Genomic DNA, 19,986 nt, shown 5'->3' with positions numbered 1-19,986 from the left:
GTTATCGACTGGACTGACAAATTGCAAGGGAAATTCACCGTCAGTTACACTGACATGCACAAAAACAGCACACTGGAATTGATTTAGTGGCTCTAATAGTTACATTAAATTAATCAAACTGAAAAAAGATAAATGAGAAAAAAGTGAAATTAAATAATTAATTGTGAAGTGCTGATTAACCCCGATGCTACACTGACTGTCTTATCTGGACTTTTTAATGTTGTGGCGTAATTAATGACCTCAGCCTCTCTTCTTCTCTCGGTGCTCCTCCGTCCCTCTGCCCTCCTGTGACGCTTTCAACTACAGTGTGTCGTTGTTTCAGTACGTTCCCTGTACCAGGTCTGATGGAAAGCCTGATCACATTCCGACCTGCGGTGAACTGGACTTTGGTACACAAGGAGCATTTTCTTGTTGCAGCAATCATTCAGAACGTGTCCTCAGTCAGACTCACACTTGTAATTTTGGTTCAGATCAAAAGTCGAAAAACCAAAATCAAACCAAGCAATTTAGGTGTTAAAAGGCCGTTATTTTCTCCTCCTGAAGACGCACTTGAAACACAGCTTTCATAACTCACATTATCTTAACTTGAAGCAAGAGCTGAGCCAAAAAATGAAAATTCAGTGTTCATCTCTTCAGCCTCACACGGATGGAGGTTCTGTAGTCTGTAAAACAATGCTGGACAGGCTTTGCAGTTCATCTCCCAAACAACTGAAGTGAATGGTGACCAGATTTCAAACTAAATCTTTGATCATTTACATGGAGGTCTCTCCTTTCATACGCCGCTGATCTCCCTCCCGACAACCACGGACGGAGAGCGCAGAGGAAGCGGCCCACCAGACATGAAATGGTTAAGTTAAGTTCCTCAGACCGTGAATTTGATAACCTTTGGACCTCAGAAATCACTGCTGTTAAACTCAATAAAAGTAAAAGCATCAAGGAGCGGACAGTTCAGGAGTGTGGTAAGAGAGATAAACTTATATTCTGCCATAAATCTATTTTAGGATTGTCAACACTCACCCTCTGTAGACACAAAAGGTTACAGTAAAAAAAAAAGAAGAAGAAGTCTTCTTCAGATAACAGTGAAAGGTGTTAGCGATGGGAAAACGCTATCAAAATCGCCACAGAACTTTTACTTTTCCCACGACAGACACAATTTATTTCTTCCCTCTACAAGGACTAATTATATCTTGCAAATACAAATAAGCTAAACTTTGGCCAAACAAGGACATTTTCCACTTCAAAGTCAGTTTGGTCAAACATCTGAAATGAGATCTGTGGTTAACACTTGCGTAATGTAGTTTAATGATTTTTTTTCTCCCCCCCTCTGGAGTGAAAAATATGTAAAATATCACACTCCTGAATGCAGAAGCGCTGATTTAAAAACAGCAGTTGCTAACAAGCGGTTGCTAACAAGCGGTTGCTAACAAGCGGTTGCTAACAAGCGGTTTCATGAAATTACAAAATGTCTATAAAGTCTCATAGACTTCTTTGGCCACATATCTTAATTACAGCACTAATAGAAAATACATTGTGAAAACAAATAAAAAAGAAACCCATGAGCTGTTGGTCGAGGGAACCCGCTGAGATTCTTGGCTGAGACTTCCAGGTTTGCCTGCACGATTCCTCCCCCCTGCAGCTCTATAGCTGTCTCGCTAACATCAGGTGACAGTGACCTGAGGTCCATCTGTGATGGATAAAGTAGGAGATTTAACCGCTTCCTGGCAACATCATTGTGCCGATCGCTAACTGACAAGACTGCAATACTCAGGAAGTATCGGTTCTGTCAGAACTGGAGAGTATTTCCACCGAAGACTAACCTCCACTCAAGGTTTTTCTCCTCAGAAAGGATTTTTTTCCCTCCTCTGTGGATTCGCCTCGGCTTCTTCATCAGCTTGTTGATCTGATTCGTTGATGTCAGCCTGTGATGGACAGATGGTTCGTCCAATCAGCCGCCAAGTGCTTATTGAAAATTGCTGCCATTTTCCAAACAGCTTCTCAGGGCAACTTCTCAGATGGCATCAGGTTCCATTTCCCGACTGAAACTGTAAGAGGCAGTAACTCAATGTGGGAACTTGAGAGGAAGTCAGGCGGTGTGAGTTTTGTATAAATTGTGTACATTGTGTTAACTCACACCTCACAAACTGCAGTGTCCTGTGTTTGTCTTTGATTCTGAGAGGAGCGCGTCTGTAAGTCCATCCTTGACCTTGGACGTAATCACCGTGACGATGGGTTATTTTAAGCCTACACGTGATCAATGGTGCCATTTTTTGGTGGGACAGGGTCATCATTAGCTATTAAGATAAAGGGTACTATTTTTCTGAGATACATGGACGAAGGTGAAAGTCGTATTAAAATAACGGGATATTCTGCTGTGTTGTTGCTTGCTAAGATTTCCCTGCCTCTCTTTCTCTGTCCAGGATGTTGTCTTCCCGTCTCCAGATGCTCGCAGGGATCACATTGACGTAGCTCATTTGCAACAAATTGCTGGTTTTCCCTTTAAAGGGCATTTGAAGGAGAAGGGCTGGAGTCAAAACAGATGTTTTGTTGCACACAAGCACATGCTGGCTCGCTCTGCATCTCTTCCTCACATCAACACACACTCAGTGAATCAACCGCTGTAATCAGTTCTAATATTTGGTCCTGTCAATGTCAATAGCCCTCCGAGTATGAGAGGCGCCGTCATCGTTTCAATGACCGAGGCTCGACGAGGCAATCAGATGAGTCAGAGCTGGGATCGCTCTGGTCAACCTAAACGTGCCTCTGATCACACAGCCCACTTCAGGTCCAGAGTGCAGTGGAAGCCGGGAACACGGGTTCACCTCTGCACAGCTTAAGCACCACTCAGGTTCTTTTGTACACACAACCAGACATGTAGCGTGCGACAAGCGAGCCGACCGTTACAACCTCCTGTTTGGATCTGAAACAGAACCTTGAATCAGTTTGTGCGAGTGTTGCCGATGACGCAGCATGACTTAAACGTTTGAGTCAGGATTTTGTGTCCGTTTTTCCATTTGTGTTGGCTGGGCTGAAGGCACAGGATGGCACCAATGGCCCGTTATCGATATTGAGTTCTTAATAAAGCACCTGATTTTTTTGGTCATTGGAACCATCAGGACTAAACACGATGAACACATTGTTCTCGTTTACTCATCAGGGCAGTCAGTCTCCTCCATGGAAAGAGCAGTTCAATACAAAAGTTCTGTCTCCAGACACTCATGACAACATACTGGATGAGAACGAGGGAGACATAATCAACATCACAACTGTGGGTAATCAATAAAAACAGTCTCCATGACATCACAAGTTCAGTTCGCCAGACACAACTGCAGAATCTCCTCTTCCCAGTCTGTCACATCTGCAGTACACCTTTGGGCCACACGTGGGCGCTTTATACTCTCACACACTCAGTTTTGGTCATAACATTTCCTACTGCTTGATACAAGAAAGTGACCCTCCATGTGAAGTACAGATCTGACATCTGACCGGTTCTATGGTAAAATACCAAGCATGGCCACTTCGCCATGGTAACGCTGTTTTACAAAAACACCCGGGTTGGCTGATTAGTTTATGAGGAGATAACGTGTCATGTTTTTACAACTGACGCCATAGATTGTTGATGTCACTCCTCCAAGACTGATAACTTGTGCTGTTTGTTTGGTTCCGTTGGAGTCTGGTTCCACGCAATTAAGTTAAGCTTAGGAAAACATCAGTCCAGATCCAGAGTTGTTGGACCCGTCCTCCCCCTCAGCCTTCCTCCCAGCACAGAGAGACATCATCCATTCACAGCTTTGCTCTCGACAGATACTTCAACATGAACTGTACTTGCAGTTTAGCAGAAACATACGATGGCGACACGTGAGGTGCGTAAGTGCAAACCTCCTCGGTTGCTATGGTCACAGATGAAGTGGTGTGTGATGTTGCAGATCGATCACGTTGTGTTCTGCCATTAATGTAGCGTTATCTTTGCTGCTGTGTATTAAACGGGGCTGGTTTTATTTGAGTGAGCAAGCTCACTCAGACATGCATGAACACACACACACAGGGCAGCTGTTGACACACACACTTTCCAGAGAAAGAGTAACTATAAATGACAGTTTTAAAAAGCCATCAATTTTCTGGTACTGTGAGGAAAGCAGGTGCAGTTGCTGTTGAGGTCAATATTAGCCGTCAACGTCATTGGAAGTGCCGATAAAAAAATAACGCTTAAGCTGCAAAAAAATAGTCCAAATGAATGTGAAGCCCCACCGGCTGTCCTTGCTGAAGGTTCCCACTGATTTAGGAGTTTGGTACTCAGCACAACCTGTTGAATAGATGGTGAAAACATGTCAGACTGATGAGAGAGAGACAGATTACAGCTCAAATATCAGATAAGACTGGAAAATCACAACCTTCAGGATATCGTCCAGGTTTTAAAGGGATATTTCACCCCAAATTAGCATTTGTTTATCAGTCACTCACACTGGAGGTCTTGAGTTATTGAGGTTCTCCCCTGCATAACTGTTTGGTACGTTAATATTTCAGGACATTCCTGCAGCATTCTTGCTGCTGCAAGCTACCGAAGACTGAAGATTAACAACAGTAAAACAATGCATACGTTTACAATCCCTAAAACGCACCATCCAGCATAATCCACATCTTCCTTGTCCAGTCAAATGTTCAGGAACCCCAATCAATTTGATCTGAAAAACAACAACCTGAAACAGTTCCGGTTCCACACTCAAGGGCTGCACCCGGGTTTCCTCCACAAATTTCATTCACTATCACTGATGTGCTTTTGAAAATATTTTCAACGAGCATCTCCTGATTTGGCATCTTTTTTTTTAATGTACCCATGACTTAGGAATGCCAGTTTGAGCTGGTTTTCACTTGTTTTTGTCTGGTCCTTAGATTTTCTGAACAAGATTATGATCAAAAAGTCGTACTCATCGTCGTCCTCCTCTTACCCGGTGGGTCCGGGTCTGGCAGCAGCCTCAGCAAGGAAGCCCAGACTGTCCTCTCCCCAGCCACTTCCACCAGCTCTTCCGGGGAATCCCGAGGCGTTCCCAGGCCAGCCAAGAAATATAATCCCTCCAGTGGGTCCTGGGTCGGCCCCGAGGCCTCCTCCCCGTTGGGCATGCCTGGAACACCTCCTGAGGGAGGCGTCCGGGGGGCGTCCTCACCAGATGCCTGAACCACTTCAACTGACTCCTCTCACATGGAGGAGCAGCAGCTCTACTCTGAGTCCCTCCTGAATGACTGAGCTTCTCACCCTGTCTCTAAGAGAAAGCGCAGCCTCCCTGAGGAGGAAACTCATTTCGGCCGCTTGTATTCGCGATCTCGTTCTTTCAGTCATTACCCAGAGCTCATGACCACAGGTGAGGGTTGGAACGTAGATTGACCGGTAAATCGAGAGCCTCGCCTTTTGGCTAAGCTCCCTCTTTACCACAAGGGACTGGTTTAGCACCCCCATCACTGCGGATGCCGCCCCAATCTGCCTGTCAGTCTCCCGCTCCATCCTCCCCTCACTCATGGACAAGACCCCATCTTTTTCATCTATCGTCATATGATGATGAGATGTCTCCTAGAGGAAAAACAGCTTTAGATTTTTGAGTCTTGAGTTAAGAGACCGTGAGAGGCAGTTCTTCATCACAGCTAACACCAAGCCACACTCCTAATTTTCATGCATAACCTCCTCCAAAGAGGTTGCATCCAGTGGATTGACAAATGTTTCCTCTTCCTAAGGAGAAAGGAAGGAAGAGGTCATGAATTTGTAGGTGTGCACCCTTCAGTGTGTTTATGTCGGCGTGCGCTGGCTGCACACTAATTTTGTACAGGATTCATAAAAAGGCAGCTGAAGTGACTCAGCCAACGTCTGTGAATCTGGCTTGTCCTTCTAAAGCAATATTGCCCATAGAACAGAATTTATTTATCAGTGTGGAAGTGACTTCTTGTCTGGGCGCAGCAGCCTTGACACAGATCACCTCCAGAATGCCAGCAGTCCTGGCGGAGAGGTGCGGCGCTCGCACAGGTGAATGGAAAGCTATTATCTAACCTGAAGCGGCTACTCAAGGTTGAGCAGCACGTCCAGCATCCCCTCGACATCTGCTCCCAATCCGACATGTTTAGTAGTCTCTCGCCCCCCCCCCCCCGTCTGTCTGTCTGCATCATTTTCTGTCCATTTCCCGTTTTTATAGAGCACCATTTCAAAGTCAGCTGCACTCAGACTAATTGAGCGTAGACCAGCCAGTGAGTGCGTGCAGCAGTTTGATTTTGAATTAAGCTGCAGTCTGATGTTCCAGAGAGAGCGCGCTCACATGCTTTAGGGAATGATGAACTGAACAGCTGATAGAACAGAGCTTCCATCACAGGCTGGTGACATTGCAGAGATTGAATGAGGTCAGTTTAATTTTAATGTTTCAGCCTCGTCGACACACCTCCGAGAACCCAGACCAGCAATGAGCCCCCACCTAACAATGACGAGTCCTGATCCAGGCCGTCCTTCATTCTGACCGTTCTTCCAGTGCGGCGTTGCGTCAGTAACAATATCATACTTCCTTCAGTACTCGAGAACATAATTCACAACATTGGAAGGAAAATGTAATTACAGGTCGTTTCAGGTCTCCTTCAACAATCCTCCAACCCCCCCCACAAGTCAAAAGCGGAACTAAACTGCAGCCTTACGGCAACTCTGAGGGGACACAGGTCCTCAAACATGGACGCTTCTCCTACTCAGGATGTCGCAGGGCCCAGCGGGCATCCAGCAGCAGCAGCCCAGCCCTGCTCTGCATGCATGTCATGGTTGGAGTCTTGGTTTGAATCTTCATCATGATTGTTGTAATTAATATTTTACCCAAATGCACCAGTGTGAATCATCAGTGGAGTTCAGCAGCACTGAGACAGAAGCTTCTGTGCACTTAGACGAGCCAGACTCCTGAACTTGTTAGTGGGAGGAATTTATTACTGGTTTGAGTCTCTCTTCTCAGTGATTCATAATGATATAAACTATCAGCATCTGACAGCTCTAGTCTGCCTTTATCATTTACGTGAAGTCGCTACAGAGTGGCGTCACGTTGCATGCAGAACCTTTACAATATTAACAAGCAGCAGTCTGAAAGAGAAGCTTCGAGATGTTTTCATGTGTGCGAGTCTCGGCGAGTGTTTTCATGTCACTGGGGGGGTCGGAGCACAGAGAGATGCTCTGCTACATTTCATGCTGTCATATTGAACCATTGATAAAAAGCAACTTTGCTGTGTAATGAGTTTGCCCCCAGTCAGGCTAGCATTTATCAGCAGGCATCACCAGGACAACCCTTTAATGAACCGCTGTCATATTCCATCACAGTCAGCTACCAGCGACGTCTAATTAGGGATGGCCACCGAGTGTCCCATCACTTCCACTATAAAGACCAGCAGTCAGTGGAATTACCAGCCAACACCAGTCAGCACCGCTGGCTGCCCTCAGGCCTGGGAAGCTCAGTCAGGCCCAGTACAATTAGCTCCCATCCCCAGGGGAAGCTTCTCAATCTCAATTAAAGGCAAATTAGTGAAGGATCAGAGCCGCTGGTGAAGTCATGTGAAGTGGTGAGGGAGAAACCAATTGTCATATCTTCGTCTGATTTCCTTCTTTATTGCTAAAATGACATCAAATGCAAATACGAGTTGATCTTGTTGCCAATTTAGACCTAAAAGTAGTTGCATGTTAGTGATTAGCAGTCAGCAGCCTTCCTGGCCCGAGGCTCTTCATTAGGCCGCCGCCACCGCCACCCGTCCACGATGGCTTAGTGTTTGCTGACAGCCAATTCATCTGGACGCCTATACAACACCCATTAATTGGTTCTACCCGGCCAAAAACAAGTTTTTGCAATCCAATATTATCTGTGAAAGACTGAATTTAGATAACTTTGAATCAGTTTCTGTAAGTTTTCAGTTTTTCTTATATGAGTTGAAATTCTAGCCACGTTTTACCGAGACTGTTTGATGAGGGTGGGGGTTGTGCTGTGCTCACTTTGGGGGTTGTGGTGTTGGATTGTTTATCCTTGTCGGTGACAACGGCTTTGTTTCACTTGATCGTCTCAGTGCAGAGACCCGGGAGGTTACATGTATTTTACACGTTGACCTCCTCCTCCGAGTGGGTCCACCAGATTGTCTCAGATGTGGCCGGAACCACCTGAAGAACTTGGTGACATGTTTGATGTAGAACAGGAAAATGGAGTAACAGCACTCCACGTGGTTGGATCTCTCTAGAACTTCACGTGTTTGATGAGAGTCCTGGTCTGAAGGCATGTACCAGCTACATTTAAGTCATAGTGCCACCTTGTGGTTGCAGGAAGTAAACCTGATGTAGGGCTCGATATTCTATCGATACCTTGATTGTAGCATATTGTGACCTGTTTTCACGCTCTAGACGTTACATCCCTCTTTTACCGATGACTGTTGTTCTCTAGCACCACCTGGAGGACATCCTCCCTCTCCTCTCAAATTTTATTAAACCCTACTGGACTTTTTCGCCCTCAGTTCAGTCTTTCAGACTCTAAGCAAAGTCTCTGCTCCTGATGTCTGTTGTGTGTTTCTTGTAACTCACACAGGCCTAAACTGAGGGCATAAAAAGTCCTCAAGTGTGTGAGAAAATTTGTGTGTGTGTGTGTGTGTGTGTGTGTGTGCGCGCGCGCCCTGCCTGTGGTCTGAGAGGGTCCTATGAATGAAGACTGCTGGTATTTTATCCTTTAGTGTGCTCTGAATTGTTCGGTGATGGGACACTGGTCGCTCGCTCAGAACATTACCCAGCTTAGTAACAGTGAGAGGGTGACTGACCTCATGCATACATTACCTCCAGGCTACCTTGACCTGCAGTCAGCCCTGAGATTGAATCTCTCTTGTCCTTGTGTTTACTCTCCTGTTGCTAACCGATTTTGTCGGTAAGATGATGCTGTCATGTCTGCCGCGCGCTCTGCCAGGCAGCTGTTACAAATGGGGAAATAATGAGTTGTTAACAAGCATTAAATGAAACCTCGGTGAGAGATTCTGACAACCTGACATGGCAGGTGAGTTCACGCTTGTTTTTTGGATTTCTATTGGATGCAGACTGCTGGAATATCAGATTATGCTCCGGGTGAGAGCTTTCTCCTCTAGCCTCTCATTCCCCATCACAGTGTTTTGTTTCATATACGCTGAATCAGCTCACATATTATGGTAATAAGATCACCCATCTGTGAACCGGAGGAATTGGCGTGGACTGTTTCTATTTCAGTTCTTCTGGGGTTTGTCAGTACCTTTACCTTGATGAGGTTTATCCAAAGTGAGAGTTTTACTCTTGTACGTGTGTAATTGAGACAGCCTAAGTGAAACAGCTCGGATTTCTCAGTTGGGATTTGTAATTAGCTGAGATGAACTTTTAAACCTGGCGGATGCTCTTGTTCCTAACAGCCTTGAAATCAATCATATTGGAAACACGCGCAGGGACTGGTTCCATTTGTGTTTGTGTACGAGTTTTGTTTTGGGTTTTTTTTTTTGTTTTTTTGTTTTTTTTAAGCTGCTAATTTGTTAAGCTAACGACGCACAAGTGAACGCGCTCGTAAACACAAGCAAAATGCACGCTATCAATATCACCAGTCTCCATCTATAAAAAAAAAGAAGCCCAAAACGCTGGATTGGTAGACGACCCTTATGGGATAAACAAGTGAGCAGCGGCGTCTGCCTGCGAGCGAGTGAGCCGGGGAGGGAGAGATGCTCAGAAGAAATGTAGTCTTTGATGTGATGGTATCTTGTGTTTGGGCAAACTCGCCGTGACGGCTGAACAAAACAAGGGTGTTTGTTAAACATAATTTGCTTTAGTCGTGGCGACGCCCCTCGTAGAGCCGAGAGAAAGGTGAGATTCAACATTTCTCTCCTCTTACAGTTTGGGATGAAGAGTTTCTCTGCCTCTCCGCCAACAGCCAGGAGGAGCTGAAGGATGAGAAGGACAGTAGGAAACTGTTGCTGGAAAAATAGCAAACTATCCTGTAAAACTTCTGCATCAATGCAGTTAATCACTCCTCAATCCACTGGAGCTGTCCATGAGTCGGGCCCCACCGCGCTGCAGGGTTCTGACAGGGTTCTGTGGAGTTTCTGTCAATGACTTGAGGGGAAGAAATCGAGCAGCCATGAGCCATCATTGGCAAGTACAGCTTGGACGTTTGACAGTCACTCTTCCCACTTGAGATGCTGCCCCACACAGACGGACAGGGATCATCAGGTGGTGGAGGCGCGTCGTGTCTGTAGAGAGTCAGTCAGGAAGTTGGCAGGAGCGCAGCAAAGATGGCAGTCGTGATGTTGTTTGGCTACTCAGTGAAAATGATATGAACACAGGTCACCCGGTGGAGTGAGTCGCTGTGACAACATGAACTTCTGCTTTTGAGCCTAAAATAAAAGAATTATCCCTCCTGACTGAGCTCAGAAGCAGACATTACACACACACACACACACACACACACACAGGTTTACCCTGGAGGGTTAACACTCAGAGTCATGCTGATTAACTCAACATGTTATCCTCGCATGGCAACGTAGCTGCTCTGTCTCCTCCCCTCCCCTCCCCTCCTCCCTCCCCCCTATCAGGCGGTCAGACAAGGTGACCCTCGTGGCTCCTGCTGTTGGTCCAGATGTTAAATCATCATCATACGTCAGCAGTTGTCTTTTTGACAAACAGATGCTTCTGGACATTCAATAGGAGCGTCTTTCAAAAGCGCTTCAGTCTCAGAGGAAACATGATTATTAGTCTCTTGTTTTATCGATCGGCTCATTTGCTTGACGAAGAAACTGGCGTTGTAATTCTTCCTGTTTATGACATATTGACGGGTGCGCACACACCTTGATTTTTTTTTTTTTTTTTTGCCACTGATTGTGGTCCGCATCTCTTGAAGCACAATTAATCCCAATGAGTATTGACTCACCACAGCAGCTCTCATGTTTTTACTTTCATAAATCTGTCTGAGCAGAAAAAGCCACAATTGAGGTTTTATTCTGGCGGGGTGTTGTGCTGAACATTCTTCAAATTAAACACAGAAACTGGAAGCCTTTCAAAGAAATCAAGTGTAATGAACCTGTACGAATTCTAAACCATTGAAATCTCATTATAGAGGTGTTTTTTTTTCCCATCTTCATTGATTTCTTGTCTCTTTATTTCCAGACAACCTGCTTATTGATTACCAGTTTACCTTCAGCTTGCTTCAGGAGGATGACCGCTACTACACTGCTATCAACTTCATGGCCACTCCTGAACAGGTAACACACACACACACACACACACACAAATACATTTTTCCCCCCTGCATCACTTCTGTGTGACTCCAGAATGCCACATGTATGTAGCTTGAAGCTAATGGAGACTGACAGCAAACAAAAGCTAAACCGTTCCAGAATATCAGTTTGAAAGCATTTTCATCTTCATTCAGAAGCCATCATTCCATGTTTGCTTTGAGCTTAACATACGTGGCCGGCTCTTCCTACAATCTGGAGTCACAGACACTGTACTGCTGGGGGTTGACAGTATCTTTGTGAGCTCAAGACACGTATTTGTGAGAACTTGAGAGGCAAATTACACTTCTTTAGGTGAAGTATCACTTTAAGCAAGATGCTGAATCTCCAGGTTCCCACAATAAACATTGTTTGTTTGGAAAAGAATGTGTTCCCTGTTAGTTTGACATCGCCGCTTTAGAGCCCAAAGGTACAAGATTGCAGCGCTGCAGACAGAAATCAATATGAGTACAGACTGAGAGTTGCCTGGGGTGACATGAGTTGGCTTCAGTTAGAAAGTGAACACAAAGGTGCAAAGGTCAGAGGACCTGCAATAGGAAAAGTAAAGCAAGTGTCTGCAGTGTGGAGCAAACACCGCCAAGCGTTTACTTTCCCTCCGCTCACTCAAACCTGCATGTTTCACTTACAGGCCAACAAGAACCTGGACATGTCCATCAACGCCTCCAACAACTTCAACCTCAACATCACATGGTCCTTAAGCTCAACAGGTAGTTCATCTTCCCGCTAAAGCTAACACACACACACACACACACACACACACACACACACACACAACACAAAAACAAGCATTAATAAAATCCATTAACGGAAAATAAAACTACCAGATCAGTCTGATTGAGAAGATTTCTTTGTATGAAGGATGCTGATGATGAGGGAGTCATTTGCTGTGTTGTTCGTTGCTCTATTAAACATTGTGTCACCTCAGAGGAGACGATGAAGACTGACGATGAAGATTCCAGCGAAGCACGGGATCTTTTATCGCGGGACTTTGATTGCAAGAGAACGTGAGCTCATTTGATTTGAGGCGACGTGTGTCACACTCGAGGCTGACATGAAGAATGATGCCTGCGACTACATTATGTACCAATCTGAATATGAATGCATCATTGTGTTTGTCAGTCTTTCATAAGGAGTAACCCTGAAGTGAAATGATCCGCCCCTCATCCCGCCCCCCCTCACGGGGGTTCCCCCTCTGCACAAAACCCATCAGAAGCTGTTTTGAATTTTGGCATCATGGTGTTTTGAACATTTTCTGTTCCGATTTCAATTAAGATAAAAGCACATTGCTTTCACACTCAGTGTCTCAGGGCCCAGAGCTGCTACTTTGTGTGTGTGTGTGTGTGTGTGCGTGTGTGTGTGTGTGTGTGTGTGCAGAATATTACAGAGTGTTTAATGGCCCTGATAAAGCAGGAGGTGGAAATATATTTTGCGGGGCATCGGAGAAACTCGGCCATTAACACAGAAGTGCTGATAATTCTCTGAAGGATCCTGAAATCGGACCACTTGAGCGCCGGCAGGAATTTACAAGCTCTGAATTACAGCACGGCGTCTTGGAAACATGTCTGCCTCTGAATGTTAAATTGAGATGAAGGACGCGGCTCGGCATTTTCAAGTGGAGACGCTTCTTCTGAAGCCACTCGCTTGACTCTTTCGCTCTGAGTTCAGTCCTTCTACTGTGATGATGTCCCTAAAGTGTGAGGGTTGGGACAGCGGGAGAAAGTGATGGCTCCTTTCATATTACAATTGGAGAACGTCATGTGGTTTATTTCCACCCATCAACAATACATGTGATACATGACAGGTTTGGACCGCTAAGAGGGGAGAGACAAGTTAGCTCGTTCTCATCAGTAACATCTGAGAGGGAATTTCTTCAGACGTGTCTCAAATGTCCACTGGGACCGGAGGATGAAGATTCGTGGTCAAAGGTCGTTGTGACAGGTGCATATTGTCGGGGCATCAAAGCATCTCATGACAGATCACCTGATCAGGCTTCAGCATTTGGTGACCTGCCTCTCAACTCACCTTCACCAAGTTACCAGGCTAGGTAGCAGTTTTCCAAAGAAAAAAAAGGGCTCTCACCGCTACCTCCGCCAAGACGAACTCAGCCAAACTCATGTCATCAGTCGTGGACCAGTATTGTACTGGCAAATTTTACTGATCCAGAACGCATCAAAATAAAGCTGTGAATGAAAAAAACCCTCAAACCTGCAGAACATGAAAGGAACCTGCCATAACTAAAACAAAACTGTAGAGACATTTTTGGATCTTAACTTTTTTAGGCATCCATGGAAACCTTGAAGACTCCACACATGTCATGCAAGTGCAGGCAGCAGCATCCGTGAGCAGGCTGCTGACCGCCGTTTCGACCCCCACCGTGATGGAGGAGGCCGCAGCCGGCGCCTCTGCTCCTTTGATTCGGTGCTTTGAAAACGGACCACAGCCTTTCGTTGGATGTTTGATTTGACCTCTGACGCCTTCCAAGACCTGCAACTGTGTGATGTTGGTTTTTCCGACATCAAATATTTAGTTTGCTGTGATAGAATATTCAAGTGTGGACAACAAATGAATCCAATAACTTCAAAAAAAATTAAAATTTCATCTCTGAATGATTTTGTGGAAGCCTTACACGGGGGTTTTGGTAGATTTGAGCGTGTGAGGTGGAACGATCTAGGGGTGTGTTTGACTTGTGGTCACTTGTCAACATTTCCACGCCACAGGCTGATGTTGCTGTCTGTCTGCATCCAGCAGGAACGGGAAAGGTAGTTTTCTTAACCGCTGTCTGTTTCTTACAGCCGGCACAATCTCAGGTGAGGAGATGCCCATCATAGCCAGGACCAACATCAAGGAGCACAGAGACAGTTTCTCCTGCGAGAAGTTCAACTTCAGACTTCATCACAACATCACCTTCTATGTCTACGTGTCCAACTTCAGCTGGCCAATCAAGATCCAGGTAAGAGGAGGCGGGCACGGGGGCAGGGCTTGAGAGGAGAATGGAAGGTGGAAAAAGCAGATTTATACCTCATTTAATCTCATTTACTATTAATTTGAGCAGTGATCTCACTGCGAGAAGAAAAACATCAAGTAGTTGTTGGCCTGAAATAGTTACTATGTCCCTTATTAATTTTGAATGTATGACGTTATTAACTTATCTCAATAAGAGATTAATAAAAAAGCTATATCCATATATCTGTCTATACACCTATATCTATATATGTGTATATATCTCTATGTGTGCACGTTCATCTGTCCAGCGTTGGAGCTCTTGACCATCCTCCCAGATGGAAAACGTCCTGATTTCAGAGCGTGGGGGGGAGGGGGGTGGGGATCAATCATCAGACCATCAGCCGTTAATCTGGACTTTTATTTGCTAACTGAGACTTCATCGCTGGGTTACAGTGTAGTCATGATTTGGCATCGTCATACTGACCTAAAAACCTCATTCTGGGATTAATGAGGATGCTTCAGAGTGGAGACAGATGCAGAGCATCTCCGTTGCTGTGGCAACCCCCTCCTGATTGCAGGAGAGGGAGAGACTTTGCTCCTCCGTTTTCTTAATGTTCTCCCCCTCTCAGTTGTTAACTTTTTTTTCATGGGTGGGAGGAAATGGATGTGAGAGTTTGACATTCTGATGCCGTCTGCTTGGACACCATTGCTGCTCAATGCTGAGGAGGAGCTGCACGAAAACTTGTATTCACTTAATTCTTCACCGCCGTTTATGGTCGATGTTTTTGTTTTTTAGCCCTCGTCCCTGATCCTGCTTTTATTCGAGCCGATGTAACAGTGGGTCCCTACGAGTTGTGGCAGCCTCGCTGTAGTTCACTGATAACATTGCAACATAACATTAGTTTTACGCTGAAGTTCTGACAAATGCATTTACCCTTCAAAAATCATACAGACGCTCTGCTCGGAAAACATGAAAGTCCCATCAATAATCCAATATCCAGTTGAACAGTCCCATTGTCTCAGAGGGAACTGTGGAGATGTTCGCTGATGGTGGTGGTGATGATGGTAACAGCGGGAGAACACAATGTATCCAGACAGGAGACAGACGCATCACGGAGGTTCCCGCTGTATGTACGGCTGAGAACCTCCGACGTGCTGCCATCTGCTGCTGTCGTCTGCAGGGTTCTTTAGAGCCGAGGCGCCTGCTTGAGCAAGTCAATTTACATGTTTGTGTGAAGTACAAGGTGCAGTTCTCATCATCGTCACCGTGATCATCATCGCCGTCTTCAGTTTGCAGCAGCCGTGTCCCTAAAAAGCACATATCTCTGTCAGGAAGTTGAGCATAAACCACCCTGGAAAGTGTTTGGCAAATCTGCTATCACATTTAATGATCTGTGAGTTTTCCGATGTCTCTCCATCAATTATGCAGCACTGGATTAAATCTCCAGGCGGCTGCGGCACACTAAATATTCACCCTGCAGCCTTATGATCCATTAAATTGAAGTAGACTTTTGGCAGTGATATTTTAAGATGACTGTCATGCAGGGTGCAGGATGCGCGCTGATTGATAGTCAGAAATTGACAGAATGGAGGAATTAAGGGAGACTGAAGACAGGCAGGCTGGTTAACTAATGTTCAGATTACCATACAGGCAAGAGAAAATGAAGACTGCCTGACTGACGGATGGAGGGAGGGAGAAGGACAGCGGTGGTGGAGACGGATGGAGTAGGACATAAGAGAGGAGGGAGGGATGGGAGACGAATGGACGCAGCTGCTCAGAGCCTCACCCTGTGTTTCAGGAAAATACAGAATAAAATACAGTTTCAATGATGCGTATCAGAAATATTTACTTTATTGACCGATTCTGCGGAGAAACTTGAGGGGATGATGTTAAACAATGGGCCTTGAAAGGTTGAAGCATTCAAGACTTTGTGATGACGAAACATTTTGATCGTGTTTCACTTTTTGGGGGGAAATTAAACTTCATGTCCATCGTCCCCAGAGCCAGACGGGAAAAATAAAGATCCTTCTCTTCTCCCGCTAGTTAGCTTAGCACAATGAATGGTTGTGGATAGGAAGAGCTAGCATACCTCTGTCTTGCCCCCCCCCCCCCCCCCCCCCACACCTGTAGTTCCTCATCAGGGTCTTGGATTGTCCAGAGGAAGTCCTTCTCACCCTTCAGTGCAGCCTCGGCCTCTGTAGTGTTTAAGCAAATTTCTCACGCAAATTTGAATATTTTCTTTCACCGGGTTGTGAATGGATTTTCTGGGAGTTGCCTCATTCACATCTTTGTATGTAATTTAATCATGCCAGTAATTCACTTCTGGTTTAAACTGGGAGAATATTAATGGGGAGCGGCGCTCACTGCACGTCCCGGTTTGAACACCAGTGCAAGACGCGCGATGTGATGTCAGATGAGTTAAACAGAGCAGCAGCGCTTTCCTCGAACCCTGATGATCACGAAAGGATTTTTGGTCCATGAAACCTTTTCAGTCTGCTTCATGACGGGAGGCTTTTCGGTTACATCGCAGACGTCTTTCATCTCATCAACCCTCAAGGACAAAGTTGAAATTAATTAGAAAACGAGAGCAGTGGAAGGGCGTTTGTCTCTCCCGCCGTCAACACAAAACACAGCTTTGATCACTTCAGTCTCCTATGTATCCCTTCACTTGGGGAAATATTTGCCCATGTATATTTTTTATTTTTGACATTTAAAATCCCAGCTCGGCTGTGTCAAAGTGTCAGTCGTTTGGTTTATATAAAGGTTATTGCAGGTGTCCCACGCCTCATTAAGGGTCATTTGTCCAATGACTGCTCCCCCTATGTGTTTCCCATTAATGCTACATTATTAGAGCTCCATATATCAGCTGGTTGAAAGGTGATATGATAATTACCACAAGGAGGTCTATCTCGCCGACCACGTCAGACGTGCCTGTGTGTAACGGGAGAAGCACTCGGCGTCCAGCCCTGTGACCTTGGTGGCTTCTGACGCCAGAACAGGACGAGGATGAAAAATTGTCCTGAGAATTGGTAATGACCCTGGCTGATGCATTTGATCTAATAAACCTGAGTGGACACACACACACACACACACACACACACACACACACACACACACACACACACACACACACACACTCTGGGACAAAGGGAGAGGAAGAGGAGGAGCCTCTGGCTGGAAATGTTCATTGGTTATTAATTTCTCCCTGGAGGATGATTTCAAATAATTCTGGTGACCTTTTGACCTTTCAGTTAGTGCCACCACCAGGTCACACATTCTCTCCGACCAGTAAATAAAGAATGACCAGGGTTCTGGGAAATCTGCGACAAAAATGTAGTTTATGCTTCTCAAGACTAAGAAACAGAAGTACAATAATATCTGTTCATAGTTGAATTTCCAGTGGACTTCATGTGAGGAACAGATCCGTCATCGGTGCTTTCAGGGCAGGTTTTCTTCTCCAGTCAGTCTCAGGACAAAGTCCACATTTATCAGTCCTTCCAGAGAAATGCGGTGTGTTTTTGTGACTGTCTTGGTCAAAAATCCTTGATTTTGCGGCACATCTTCTTTAAAAAATGTGATGGAACATGCAGAATTTTTTATGTGATGAAATTGCGGGAATTTGCAAAAACTGCGATTTGATGAATAAGAAGAAAAAAAGTCATTCCCCCAACACTCTGTTGTCAACAGGCCACGACCTTCACGTAAAGAGTCGTTTCCAATGACTTCCTTTAACAAGCAAGCGCACCACGTGACAGGAAGTGCTGGGAATGATTAGGATCTCATCTCGGTTTATTCCAGACCTCCAAAAACACACGGCTCAAACTCACGAATCCTTGATGAGTCAAACGAGTTCCAAGCTTATTTCTGTTGGCAAATGAGCCGGATTTGCCGACTCCATCACGTCTCATTCGCGGGGTTTGCAGCTTTCCGATGATGTCACTTCACAACGTTCCCAAGGCAACAGGAGGAAATTGGCTGCTCTCGTGTGACGTAAAAGCAACATGAGACTTTCTGCAACGAAAATGCAGGGACTATGAAATCATGCAAACCCGGCATGTTTTGCGCATTTTGTGAGGAAATTGACGATTTATGCGGCGGCAGTACGGCGTCTTTTTAAATGCGGCCCCCGCATAAATGTGCAGACTTTGGCTGATTATGCGTTGAATTGTGGGATGGCGTTCTGACTGATTTATGTGTCCTGTGTTCAACAAGAACGTCAACGATGAAGAAGGTGAAGAATGTTCGCCGATATGTGACCCAACTTCATGAAATTTAGAGTCTCAGCATTTCTTGAAAACGATTTTCAAACGGTAGGGGCTCCTCATGACCTGAGGCCATTTATTAAATATCAGGGACGCATCAAACATCAGCATTCATGTCAGGACCAGCTCATGTTCATCTTTTGGTTATACATCGGTCTGAAGACTGGGCCAGGATTTTATTCTTTCATCTATTTATTAAATATTTGTGCCGTTACTGAAGTGAATTTAGATGAATTGCGGGATTGGCAGAGACTGTGATGATGATGTAGCATGTAGCATATCCTTCGAACCCTCACAACCTTGTCAGAAACAAAGACGCAAACAAATGTTTCAGGAGAGAAACCAGGTGGAACTGGTTCGATGACTCAGGTGGAACTGGTCTGGTGACTCAGGTGGAACTGGTTCAATGACTCAGGTGGAACTGGTCTGGTGACTCAGGTGGAACTGGTTCTATGACTCAGGTGGAACTGGTTCAGTGACTCAGGTGGAACTGGTTCGATGACTCAGGTGGAACTGGTCTGGTGACTCAGGTGGAACTGGTTCGATGACTCAGGTGGAACTGGTCTGGTGACTCAGGTGGAACTGGTTCAATGACTCAGGTAGAACTGGTTCGATGACTCAGATGGAACTGGTTCAATGACTCAGGTAGAACTGGTCTGGTGACTCAGGTGGAACTGGTTCGATGACTCGGGTGGAACTGGTTCGATGACTCAGGTGGAACTGGTCTGGTGACTCAGGTGGAACTGGTTCGATGACTCGGGTGGAACTGGTTCGATGACTCAGGTGGAACTGGTTCGATGACTCAGGTGGAACTGGTCTGGTGGACGTGTCAGACTCCTCATTTAGCAAAATCTGCACCCTAAATAAATCAATTTTCTTCCACTTATTCCTGTAGAGGGTGGTGGGGGTGGAGCCTATCCCAGCAGCCTTCCCCCTGGACAGGTCACCAGTCCATGGCAGAGCCAACACATAGAGACAGACAACCATTGGCTCTCCCAGCCACGCCTACGGTCAATTTAGAGTCTGGATTAACCTGGTCCCTCTTGATGTCTTTGGACTGTGGAGGAAGCTGGAGTACCAGAGAGAACCCAGCAGGAACAGGGAGAACATGGAGACTCACCCAGAAAGACCCCGTGCTGCAGCCGGGGCTCCACCCACAACCTTCTTGATGGGGGCCACAGTGAGGACCACTGCTCCACCGGGCCGCCCCCTAAATAAATCCGTCCTTAGAAAGGTGCCATTCCATTAATACACTCTCACACGTCCACTACATGCACATCCCCTCTATTCATGAGCGGTGAGTGTTTCCCCAGGGGCGTGCTGATGTCATCCTGGAGTAGAGGTTGGCTGTGAGGCAGAGGGAGGTGTCTCATGACCAGTGAGTGTTTCCCTGGCGGCGTGCTGACATCATCAGGGAGGTGAGGGCTGGTTGTGAGGCAGACGGAGGTGTTGTTATTGGTTGTTCTGCTGGAAAAGATGTTGACTGGTTGTGTCATACTGACCTTGCAC

The 19,986-nt window shown here is 45.8% G+C and overlaps 1 protein-coding gene across 15 annotated transcripts in view; it reads left to right on the top strand.

Moving 5' to 3' along the window:
• Positions 1-19,986, top strand: part of atrnl1a (attractin-like 1a) — a 204,417-nt gene that overhangs the window by 90,465 nt on the left and 93,966 nt on the right. For 14 of the 15 annotated variants that reach the window (XR_015109331.1, XM_086179718.1, XM_086179721.1 and 11 more), the window contains 3 exons: positions 11,144-11,238; positions 11,900-11,978; positions 14,064-14,221. Coding sequence is in view for 13 of the 15 variants with exons in the window: in XM_086179718.1 (XP_086035844.1) it covers positions 11,144-11,238; positions 11,900-11,978; positions 14,064-14,221 (332 nt within the window). In the remaining 2 variants the exon portion in view is untranslated. Of the gene's footprint in view, positions 1-11,143; positions 11,239-11,899; positions 11,979-14,063; positions 14,222-19,986 lie in introns of those variants that run through there. The other variant, XR_015109332.1, reaches the window with a different exon arrangement.

The sequence above is a fragment of the Aulostomus chinensis genome, chromosome 16, assembly GCF_037954235.1.
Source record: "Aulostomus chinensis isolate RoL2024-O1b breed Wild chromosome 16, RoL_Achi_v1.0, whole genome shotgun sequence".
Taxonomy (NCBI): domain Eukaryota; kingdom Metazoa; phylum Chordata; class Actinopteri; order Syngnathiformes; family Aulostomidae; genus Aulostomus; species Aulostomus chinensis.
Note: the sequence above shows the minus strand (reverse complement) of the source record. Positions and strands in the feature narration are given on the sequence as shown.